Source organism: Electrophorus electricus, unplaced genomic scaffold (genome assembly GCF_041902795.1).
Source record: "Electrophorus electricus isolate QZ-2024a unplaced genomic scaffold, ASM4190279v1 Scaffold286, whole genome shotgun sequence".
In the NCBI taxonomy this organism is placed as follows: Eukaryota; Metazoa; Chordata; class Actinopteri; order Gymnotiformes; family Gymnotidae; genus Electrophorus; species Electrophorus electricus.
In genome coordinates this window covers 1-12934 of record NW_027658568.1, presented here as the reverse complement: position 1 = coordinate 12934, position 12934 = coordinate 1, and the positions used below count along the sequence as shown (strand labels likewise).

Genomic DNA, 12934 nt, shown 5'->3' with positions numbered 1-12934 from the left:
AACACACCCCCTCCTAAAAATCGCTAATAAAACTCTAACTGATCTCCCAACCCCCTCTAACATCTCTGCCTGATGAAACTTCGGCTCATTACTCCTACTATGTTTAATGACACAAATTATCACAGGCTTATTCCTATCCATACACTATACACCAGATATTACCCATGCCTTCTCTTCAGTAGCCCATATCTGTCGTGACGTAAACCACGGATGATTCATCCGAAACCTACACGCTAATGGAGCCTCATTTTTCTTCATTTGTATTTACCTTCATATTGGTCGAGGCCTCTATTATGGTTCATATATACACAAAGAAACATGAAACATTGGAGTTATTCTTTTACTTCTAACAATAATAACCGCATTCATAGGATATGTTTTACCATGAGGCCAAATATCTTTCTGAGGTGCTACTGTAATTACCAATCTTCTCTCTGCAACCCCATACATCGGTAATACCTTAGTACAATGAATCTGAGGGGGGTTCTCAGTAGATAATGCTACCTTAACACGATTTTTCGCCCTCCACTTTCTCCTCCCTTTCCTAATTATTACTATAACCCTTCTTCATGCCCTTTTCCTCCATGAAACCGGCTCAAATAACCCAATTGGTTTAAACTCTAACTCAGATAAGATTCCATTTCATCCTTATTTCACTTTCAAAGACCTCCTAGGTTTCACTATTATACTTTCAACCATAACCCTAGTTGCCCTTTTCACCCCTAATATCATAAGTGACCCAGAAAACTTTACCCCAGCCAACCCCCTTATCACACCACCCCACATCAAACCAGAATGATACTTTTTATTTGCCTATGCAATCCTACGCTCAATTCCCAATAAGCTGGGTGGAGTACTAGCACTCTTACTCTCCATTCTAATCCTTTTCACCACTCCCCTTCTTCACACTTCAAAACAACAAGGACTTACCTTTCGACCATTATCACAGCTTTTCTTTTGAATTTTAATCGCAGATGTACTCATCCTCACATGAATTGGGGGGATACCAGTTGAATTCCCATTTATCACCATCGGCCAGACAGCCTCAACAATCTACTTCATTACTTTCCTCATCTTCTTCCCTATAATTGGATGATATGAAAACAAATTATTAAATAAATGCCCTAATAGCTTAATCCAAAGCATCGGTCTTGTAATCCGAAGATTGGAGGCAAACCCCTCCTTAGCGCCAAAAAAGAGAGACTTCAACTCCCACCATTAACTCCCAAAGCTAAAATTCTAATTAAACTATTTTTTGAAACGCGCAGTAACCTATATAGTACTCTATAATTTTATACATATTTAAAGTAAAAGTCCTAATTCATTTAATTGTAATACATTTTTCATGAATTTTAATATATTTAAACATATGTATATTACATTATGGTTTTAATACATATATATGTATATATTACATTATGGTTTTAATACATATATATGTATATATTACATTATGGTTTTAATACATATATATGTATATATTACATTATGGTTTTAATACATATATATGTATATATTACATTATGGTTTTAATACATATATATGTATATATTACATTATGGTTTTAATACATATATATGTATATATTACATTATGGTTTTAATACATATATATGTATATATTACATTATGGTTTTAATACATATATATGTATATATTACATTATGGTTTTAATACATATATATGTATATATTACATTATGGTTTTAATACATATATATATATATATTACATCATGCTCGTAATACCTATAACACATATTGATTAAACATTCAACCCCATTACACGTTTTCAAACTATCAGTGACTCCTACCATTTATTTTATTGTAACAATTCAAGAATGATTTATATATTAAATATCGTTCATACCCTAAAAATTATTTATCTAATTATTAAATCAATTGGACTGATAAATTGATCGACCACATACCTCCATCTAATAATGTCTACTTTGCACGGCCTCCACTAATATTGGTCCTTAAAATATTAATGTAGTAAGAAACCACCAATGCTTAATAACTTAATGCATAACATCCTTGAAGGGGTCAGGGGCAATTATTGTGAGGGTAGCACAAAATGAACTATTACTGGCATCTGGTTCCTATTTCAGGGCCCCAAATAGTAATCCCCCCATAGAGTGTAATCTAAGGTGCATTTGATTAATGGTGTTAAACTTTTCTAGCAAAAACCCCACATGCCAAGGCATTCTTTTATATGCATTTGGTTCTCTTTTTAGCTCCCTTTCATTTGACATCGCCCTTCTTCCTAATGCTCACGGGCTATGGTGGAACATTAGATAGGGAAGTCAAAGGATAATTTAGCGTCATGTTTATAACCTATAATACTTTTAAAGTGCATATAAGGATATCACGAGCATACTTAAAAATCTACTTCATCAAATACATACCTGTTTTTACTCTCCCCAGACAAACTAAGGTAAACCCCCCCTACCCCCCCTTACCAGAACAAACCTTATATTCCTGTTAAACCCCAAAACCAGGAAAGACTCGACTGATGAAAATATAAGAACTACCTCACTTAAAGTATAAACGTGTTTAGTCCTATAAGTATTCTATAATAAACCCTAGACTTATTTAAATACCTAAATTTTATATAATAGACCTAAATTTACTAAAACCACCTACACACATTTCGTTATATATATTAATATAACTTCTATAGTAAACCCTGGACTTATTTAAATACCTAAATTTACTAAAACCACCTACACACATTTCGTTATATATATTAATATAACTTCTATAGTAAACCCTGGACTTATTTAAATACCTAAATTTACTAAAACCACCTACACACATTTCGTTATATATATTAATATAACTTCTATAGTAAACCCTAGACTTATTTAAATACCTAAATTTTACCGACCACAATAAAACCTTAAATACCCAAAACATCACCTTACTATAGAATAAAATAACCCATGCTATTGTAGTTTAAATTAAAACATAACAATGAAGATGTTAAAATGGACTATAAAAAGTCTCACCAGCACAAAGGTTTGGTCCTAGCCTTACTGTCAGCTTTGACCCGATCTATACATGCAAGTCTCCGCCCCCCAGTGAAAATGCCCCCTTCTTCCATCCGAAGAGGGGGAGCTGGTATCAGGCACACCCATTTAGCCTAAGACGCCTTGCTTCGCCACACCCCCAAGGGTATTCAGCAGTAATTAATATTAAGCATATAAGTGAAAACTTGACTTAATCAAGGCCAATAAGAGTCGGTAAAACTCGTGCCAGCCACCGCGGTTATACGAGAGACTCCAGTTGACAGAACTCGGCATAAAGAGTGGTTATAATACACCCAAATAAAGCCAAAAATCTCTAGAGCCGTCATACGCTTTCCAGAGACATGAAGCCCTAACACGAAAGTAGCTTTATGACATTGAACCCACGAAAGCTAAGAAACAAACTGGGATTAGATACCCCACTATGCCTAGCTGTAAACTTAGATGTTTCTTCACAATACACATCCGCCCGGGTACTACAAGCACAGCTTGAAACTCAAAGGACTTGGCGGTCTCTCAGATCCATCTAGAGGAGCCTGTTCTAGAACCGATACCCCCCGTTAAACCTCACCACTCCTTGCTTCCCCAGCCTATATACCGCCGTCGTCAGCTTACCCTGTGAAGGTTAAAAAGTGAGCAAAAAGAGTACACCCCAAAACGTCAGGCCAAGGTGTAGCATATGGAGCGGATTGAAATGGGCTACATTTTCTATAACAGAATATTACGAACCACACAATGAAACATGTGTATGAAGGCGGATTTAGTAGTAAAAAGCAAATAGAGTGTCTTTTTGAATCTGGCCCTGAGATGCGCACACACCGCCCGTCACCCTCCCCTAATTTTCTAATATTTGTAACTAACCAACTAATCTACCCTCGGGGAGGCAAGTCGTAACATGGTAAGTGTACCGGAAGGTGTACTTGGAATCACTCAGAATGTGGCTGAGTAGCCAAGCATCTCATTTACACCGAGAAAACACCCATGCAAATTGGGTCACTCTGAGCTAAACAGCTAGCTTAAACACCAATACCCTCAAACAACATCTATACATCTTTCATGACACTAACAACAAAATTAAACCATTCTTCCACCCCAGTACAGGAGATAGAAAAGGTTACATCTTAAAGCAATAGAAAAAGTACCGCAAGGGAATGCTGAAAAAGAAATGAAACAACCCATCCAAGCACTAAAAAGCAGAGATCAACTCTCGTACCTTTTGCATCATGATTTAGCTAGTATTTCTGAGCAAAGAGTACTTTAGTTCAGTTACCCGAAACCAAGTGAGCTACCCCAAGACAGCCTTCCAGGGCCAACCCGTCTCTGTGGCAAAAGAGTGGGAAGATCTTCAGGTAGAGGTGACAAGCCTATCGAACTTGGTGATAGCTGGTTGCCTAAAAATTGGATAAAAGTTCAGCCCCGTACTCCTCACCCCACTATAACAACGGCTACAAGAAATATACGAGAGTTAGTCAAAGGGGGTACAGCCCCTTTGAAGCAGGACACAACCTTACCGGGAGGTTAAAGATCATATTTCACAAAACTGCTGTTGTAGTGGGCCTAAAAGCAGCCACCTGCTAAGATAGCGTTAAAGCTCAAACAGATAACAGTTTATTATTCAGATATTCCCTCTAATACCCCCAACCTTATTAGGCCCTTTCATGCTTACATGAAAGTGATACTGCTAAAATTAGTAACAAGAAGAAACCGCTCTTCTCCTTGCATAAGTGTATGTTAAACCGGACTCACCACTAATTATTAACGAACCCAATTAAAAGAGGGGAGTATAACTTTAATAAAAAACAAGAAAAGCCTATTACAACAATCGTTAACCTTACACAAGTATGCTATAGAGGAAAGATTAAAAGAAAAGGAAGGAACTCGGCAAACCTAGGCCTCGCCTGTTTACCAAAAACATCGCCTTCTGTAACCTATATATAGGAGGTCCTGCCTGCCCAGTGAATATTAAACGGCCGCGGTATTTTGACCGTGCAAAGGTAGCGCAATCACTTGCCCCTTAATTAGGGGCCTGTATGAATGGCTAGACGAAGGCCCAACTGTCTCCCTTTTCAAATCAGTTAAATTGATCTACCCGTGCAGAAGCAGGTATTCACCTACAAGACGAGAAGACCCTTTGGAGCTTAAGATTAAAGTCATCTACATTAATAAGTTACACTTAAACCAAGTAAATACTGACCTACATCTTCGGTTGGGGCGACCACGGGGGAAAACTAAGCCCCCATGAAGAAAGATAGACCCTTCTAAACCTAGAAAGACATTTCTAAGTCGCAGAACATCTGACTAAAAGATCCGTTTTTATACGACCAGCGAACCAAGTTACCCAAGGGATAACAGCGCAATCCTCTTCCAGAGTCCCTATCGACAAGGGGGTTTACGACCTCGATGTTGGATCAGGACATCCTAATGGTGTAGCCGCTATTAAGGGTTCGTTTGTTCAACGATTAAAGTCCTACGTGATCTGAGTTCAGACCGGAGAAATCCAGGTCAGTTTCTATCTGTAATGTTATTTCTCTTAGTACGAAAGGACCAGAGAAATGTGGCCAATATTAAAAATATGCCTCACTCTAACTTTATGAGTCCAACTCAATTAAGTAAAAGATGAACCCCCTCACCCCCAAAATCAGGGAAACTAAGGTGGCAGAGCCTGGTAATTGCTAAAGGCCTAAGCCCTTTCCCTCAGGGGTTCAACCCCCCTCCTTAGTTATGCTCATTATTATTACCCATGTAATCAACCCATTAACCTATATTATCCCAATCTTTATTGCACTCGCCTTCTTGACCCTAATTGAACGAAAAATCTTAGGCTACATACAATTACGAAAAGGCCCAAATACTGTTGGTCCTTACGGCTTACTTCAACCTTTTGCAGATGGCTTAAAACTCTTTATCAAAGAACCCCTACAACCCTCTACATCCTCCCCTATACTATTTCTCCTAGCCCCAATTATAGCCTTAACCATTGCCCTTCTTCTTTGAACCCCAATACCCCTCCCACACCCGATACTAAACCTCAACCTCGGTCTACTATTCATTATAGCCATATCTAGCCTCACTGCCTATTCAATCCTAACTTCAGGTTGAGCATCAAATTCAAAATATGCCCTTATAGGGGCCATTCGAGCCGTTGCCCAAACAGTATCATACGAAGTTAACCTAGGCCTAATTCTCCTAGCCATTGTAATCTTTACAGGAAGTTTTACATTACAATCTTTTAGCATAACACAAGAAACAATATGAATTCTTTTCCCTGCTTGACCTCTAGCCACCATATGATTTACATCAACTCTAGCAGAAACTAACCGAACTCCTTTCGACCTTACAGAAGGTGAATCAGAATTAGTTTCAGGCTTTAACGTAGAGTACGCAGGAGGTCCTTTCGCATTATTTTTTATAGCAGAATATGCCAACATTCTTTTAATAAATACCCTGTCCACAATTTTATTCCTAGGTGTATCATATCACATACCCCTTCCTGAGTTAGCATCATTATATACAATAATAAAAGCGACATTACTATCTTTACTATTCCTATGAATCCGAGCCTCTTACCCACGATTCCGATATGATCAACTTATGCACCTAGTCTGAAAAAACTTCCTTCCCCTAACCATTGCTATTATCCTTTGACACACAACTCTTATAACCATCATAGCAGGTATCCCACCTCAACTTTTATTATAGGATCCGTGCCTGAGCGTTTAAGGACTACCCTGATATGGTAGAACACGAGGGTTAAAACCCCCCCGGCTCCTAGAAGAATAGGACTTGAACCTATGCCAAAGAGATCAAAACTCTATGTGCTTCCCCTACACCATCTTCTAGTAAAGTCAGCTAAATAAGCTCTCGGGCCCATACCCCGAAAATGCAGTTGAGACCCCTGCCATTACTAATGAACTGACACGTATTAACAATTCTTCTATCTAGCCTGGGATTAGGAACAGCCACTACACTCGCCAGTTCACACTGACTACTTGCATGAATAGGACTTGAAATTAATACCATAGCTATTATCCCACTTATAACACAGCACTACCACCCCCGAGCCACAGAGGCAGCCACTAAGTATTTTCTAATTCAAGCAACTGCCGCCACTATCATCCTATTTACAAGCATTATTAACGCCTGATTCTATGGACAATGAAATATCACTCACCTATCCCATCCACTCCTAACTTCCACAATTACAATTGCTTTAGCCATAAAAATTGGACTTGCCCCAATACATTTCTGACTTCCTGAAGTCCTCCAAGGATTAAACCTATCCACCGGACTCATTCTCTCAACATGACAAAAACTAGCCCCACTCGCAATTATACTTCAAATTTCTTCAACCATCCAACCTGCAATATTAACTATATTCGGCCTTCTATCTGCCTTAATTGGAGGTTGAGGTGGACTTAATCAAACACAACTACGTAAAATCCTAGCATACTCATCAATTGCCCATTTAGGCTGAATAATTATTGTCTTACAATTTAACCCCCCCCTTACAATTCTTGCCTTAGGAACCTATATTCTGTTAACATCTGCTATATTCCTATCATTTAAATTATTAATAACAACAAAAATTAACACCCTTACCCTAACATGATCTAAAGCCCCCACCCTGACTGCAATCACAACCATCTCTTTATTATCACTGGGTGGACTCCCCCCACTCACCGGCTTCACCCCAAAATGGCTTATTCTCCATGAATTAACAAAACAAAACCTACCACTCCTAGCTACAACTATAGCTATAATCGCCCTCCTTAGCCTATATTTTTACCTACGACTCTGCTTCACAATATCCCTTACAATCTTTCCACACACAAATAATACAACAACCCCCTGACGCCTCCACAGCACACAAAAAACTCTTCCCACCGCTATCCTATCTGTAATAGGCCTCCTCATACTTCCACTCACCCCCATAATTATATCAACAATATTATAGGAGTTTAGGATAATTAGACCAAGAGCCTTCAAAGCCCTAAGCGGAGGTGAAAACCCCCCAACCCCTGATTTAAGACCTGCAAGACTCTATCTAACATCATCTGAATGCAACTCAGATACTTTAATTAAGCTAAAGCCTTCCTAGATGAGCAGGCCTCGATCCTACAAAATCTTAGTTAACAGCTAAGCACTCAAGCCAGCGAGCATTCATCTACCCCGCCACGCCAAAAAGGCGGGGCAGATCCCGGCAGGGGGGGAACCTACCTCTTTAGATTTGCAATCTAATATGATTTTTCACTACGGGACCTGGGAGCAAGAGGAATTTGACCTCTGTTTATGGGGCTACAACCCATCGCTTAATCCTCAGCCATACTACCTGTGGTAATTACACGTTGACTTTTCTCTACTAATCACAAAGACATTGGCACCCTTTATATAGTGTTTGGTGCCTGAGCTGGTATGGTTGGGACCGCCCTTAGCTTGTTAATTCGTGCTGAACTAAGCCAACCAGGTACCTTGATGGGGGATGACCAGATTTATAATGTAGTTGTAACTGCCCATGCTTTCGTAATAATTTTCTTTATGGTTATACCAATTATGATTGGAGGATTTGGAAATTGATTAATCCCACTGATAATTGGGGCTCCTGATATAGCATTCCCTCGAATGAACAATATAAGCTTCTGATTACTCCCTCCTTCATTCATTTTACTTCTCGCTTCCTCCGGGGTTGAAGCCGGAGCCGGCACCGGTTGAACTGTATACCCCCCCCTTGCAGGTAATCTTGCCCATGCTGGAGCCTCGGTAGATTTAACAATTTTTTCCCTACACTTGGCTGGCATGTCCTCAATTCTAGGATCAATTAACTTCATTACAACCATTATCAACATAAAACCTCCAGCAGCCTCTCAATACCAAACACCCTTGTTTGTTTGGGCCTTGTTAATCACTACGGTCCTTCTTCTATTATCACTCCCAGTATTAGCAGCGGGAATCACCATACTACTAACTGACCGCAACCTTAACACAACCTTTTTTGACCCAGCTGGGGGTGGTGATCCTATTCTATACCAGCACCTATTTTGATTTTTTGGTCACCCAGAAGTATATATCTTAATCCTTCCAGGCTTCGGTATAATCTCACACATTGTAGCTTACTATTCTGGAAAAAAAGAACCATTCGGATACATAGGAATAGTATGAGCTATAATAGCTATTGGGCTTTTGGGGTTTATTGTGTGGGCCCATCATATATTCACAGTTGGCATAGATGTTGATACTCGTGCATACTTTACCTCCGCAACAATAATTATCGCTATCCCCACTGGAGTAAAAGTATTTAGCTGATTAGCAACACTCCATGGCGGTTCCATTAAATGAGATACACCACTCCTTTGAGCCCTGGGTTTTATTTTCCTTTTTACGGTTGGGGGCCTCACAGGAATTGTTCTAGCTAACTCATCTATCGACATCTCCCTTCATGACACCTATTACGTAGTTGCCCACTTCCACTATGTTTTATCAATAGGAGCTGTTTTCGCTATCATGGGAGCTTTTGTGCATTGATTCCCCCTTTTCTCGGGTTATACCCTCCACAATACCTGAACAAAAACCCACTTTGGTGTAATATTCGTCGGAGTAAACCTTACATTCTTCCCTCAACACTTCTTAGGCCTAGCAGGAATACCCCGACGTTATTCTGATTATCCAGACGCCTATTCTTTGTGAAATTCTATTTCTTCAATTGGCTCCTTAATTTCATTAGTAGCTGTAATCATATTCCTATATATCTTATGAGAAGCATTCTCAGCTAAGCGAGAAGTTCTAACAGTTGAATTAACCTCTACAAACGCAGAATGACTTCATGGATGCCCTCCACCCTATCACACGTTTGAAGAACCGGCCTTTATCCAAATACAAGCTAGTAAAACCCAAGAAGAGAGGGAATCGAACCCCCATGAACTAGTTTCAAGCCAATCACATTACCATTCTGTCATCTTCCTCCATGAAATGCTAGTAAAGATATTACACCGCCTTGTCAAGGCAGAATCGTGGGTTAAACCCCTACGCATCTCAAATACTTTAATGGCACACCCCTCACAATTAGGATTCCAAGACGCAGCCTCCCCTGTAATAGAAGAACTTCTCCACTTTCATGACCACGCTCTTATAATTGTCTTTATAATTAGCACCCTTGTTTTATATATCATTATTGCGACAGTTTCTACAAAACTTACCAACAAATACATTTTAGATTCTCAAGAAATTGAAATTATTTGAACAATCCTGCCAGCTATTATCCTTATCCTAATTGCACTTCCATCTCTACGTATCCTATACCTAATAGATGAAATCAACAACCCACACCTAACTATTAAAGCAATTGGTCACCAATGATACTGAACATACGAGTACACCGATTACACAACCCTTAGTTTTGACTCTTACATAATTCCAACCCAGGACCTAAGTCCGGGACAATTCCGCCTTCTAGAAGTTGATCATCGAATGATTGTTCCGATAGAAGCCCCTATTCGCATCTTGGTAACAGCTGAAGATGTATTACACTCTTGAGCTATTCCTTCTATAGGTGTAAAAATAGATGCAATTCCAGGTCGCTTAAACCAAACAGCTTTTATTACCTCACGCCCTGGCATCTTTTATGGCCAATGCTCAGAAATTTGTGGTGCTAATCACAGCTTTATACCTATTGTACTCGAAGCTGTTCCACTAACACACTTTGAGACATGATCCTCATTTATATTTGAAAACTCATCACTAGAAAGCTAAAGAGGTTAGCGTTAGCCTTTTAAGCTAAATAGTGGTGATTCCCGACCACCTCTAGTGACATGCCTCAATTAGACCCCTCCCCTTGATTCCCGGTCCTATTACTCACGTGAATTATCTTTATCACAATCCCCCCATTAAAATTAATAAAATACAATCACATCAATGAACCCACCCACATAAATCCTACTTCACCTAAAACCTGAACCTGACCATGACACTAAGCTTCTTTGATCAATTCTCAAGCCCAACATTTCTTGGTATACCTATTATTCTTATTGCTATTACCCTCCCATGGACCATTTTTCCCGCTCCTTCAAACCGATGATTAAACAACCGATTATTAACTGTACAAGATTGATTCTTTAGCTACACCACATCTCAATTATTCTCCCCATTAAAACCTAGTGGACATAAATGAGCTCTAATCCTAATTTCCCTGATAACCTTCTTATTATCTATAAACCTCCTCGGCCTCCTTCCATACACATTTACACCAACCACCCAGTTATCTATAAATATAAGCCTCGCTATCCCTTTTTGACTTGCTACCATTCTTATTGGGGTACGAAACCAACCAACCATAACTCTTGGACACTTATTACCAGAAGGAACCCCAACTCTACTTATCCCAGCCCTTATCATCATTGAAACAACTAGCCTATTTATTCGCCCCTTAGCCTTAGGCGTACGTCTTACAGCTAATTTAACAGCTGGCCATTTATTAATTCAACTAATCGCAACTGCCTCCTTTATCCTTCTACCCATCATACCAGCCATTGCAATCACTACCACCCTCCTTCTTATCTTATTAACCATCCTAGAAATTGCAGTAGCCATTATCCAAGCCTACGTTTTCGTCCTTCTCCTAACCCTATACTTACAAGAAAATATCTATGGCCCACCAAACACATGCATACCATATAGTTGATCCAAGCCCCTGACCACTTACCGGAGCAATAGCTGCATTCCTAACAACATCAGGCTTAGCAATATGATTTCACTATCACACAATCATCCTTCTTCTCCTAGGACTTACCCTTACACTACTAACAATATTTCAGTGGTGACGAGATATTATTCGAGAAAGCACTTTTCAGGGCCACCACACACCACCAGTCCAAAAAGGCTTGCGTTATGGTATAATCCTATTTATTACATCTGAAGTCTTATTCTTTGCCGGGTTTTTCTGAGCCTTTTATCACTCCAGTCTAGCTCCAACTCCAGAACTCGGCGGATGTTGACCCCCCACAGGAATTTCTCCTTTAGACCCATTCGAGGTCCCCCTCCTTAACACTGCTGTTCTCCTAGCTTCTGGGGTTACAGTAACCTGAGCCCACCATAGCATTATAGAAGGAAAACGTAATCAAACCATCCAAGCCCTCATAACCACTGTTCTCTTAGGTTTTTATTTTACCGCCCTTCAAACAATAGAGTATTATGAAGCCCCATTTACTATCGCCGATGGTATCTATGGCACAACTTTCTTTATCGCTACCGGTTTCCATGGCCTCCACGTAATCATTGGTTCGACCTTTCTAGCTGTTTGCCTACTACGACAAATCCAATACCACTTCACATCAAAACACCACTTCGGATTTGAAGCTGCTGCTTGATACTGACACTTTGTAGATGTCGTCTGATTATTCCTATATGTCTCAATTTACTGATGAGGCTCATAGTCTTTCTAGTATTTAATCTAGTACAAATGACTTCCAATCATTTAGTCTTGGTCAGACCCCAAGGAAAGATAATGAATCTGCTTATACTTACCCTCCTAGTTTCTCTAACTACCTCTACATTACTAATTATAATCTCATTTTATTTACCACTGGTTAACCAAGAAATAGAAAAGCTCTCCCCCTACGAATGTGGATTTGACCCGCTTGGATCCGCACGCCTACCTTTCTCCCTTCGATTTTTCTTAATCGCTATCTTGTTTCTTCTTTTTGACCTAGAAATTGCACTACTTCTCCCCCTACCATGAGGGATACAATTAGAAAACCCATTAATAACCCTATACTGAGCCATCACTATTCTTACACTGCTCACCCTTGGCCTTATCTATGAATGAACTCAAGGAGGTCTTGAATGAGCAGAATAAGAGTGTTAGTCCAAAGTAAGACCCCTGATTTCGACTCAGAAGATTATGATTCAAACCCATGACC

General features: G+C 39.5%; 1 protein-coding gene, 1 non-coding gene and 1 pseudogene across 2 annotated transcripts; all 3 read left to right on the top strand.

The window, feature by feature from the left end:
* Positions 1–3013: 3013 nt before the first annotated feature.
* LOC145655588 (18S ribosomal RNA) lies at positions 3014–3957 on the top strand. The gene has a single exon (XR_014121638.1). It is a non-coding gene; the product is annotated as an 18S ribosomal RNA (ribosomal RNA).
* Positions 3958–6839: 2882 nt separating this feature from the next.
* LOC145655580 (NADH-ubiquinone oxidoreductase chain 2 pseudogene) lies at positions 6840–9990 on the top strand (annotated as a pseudogene).
* A 558-nt stretch (positions 9991–10548) lies between these two features.
* LOC145655583 (ATP synthase F(0) complex subunit a-like) lies at positions 10549–12447 on the top strand. The gene is given in 1 exon segment (XM_081709083.1): positions 10549–12447. A coding segment is annotated over 1 exon segment (717 nt). The 5' UTR covers positions 10549–10980; the 3' UTR covers positions 11698–12447.
* Positions 12448–12934: the final 487 nt, after the last annotated feature.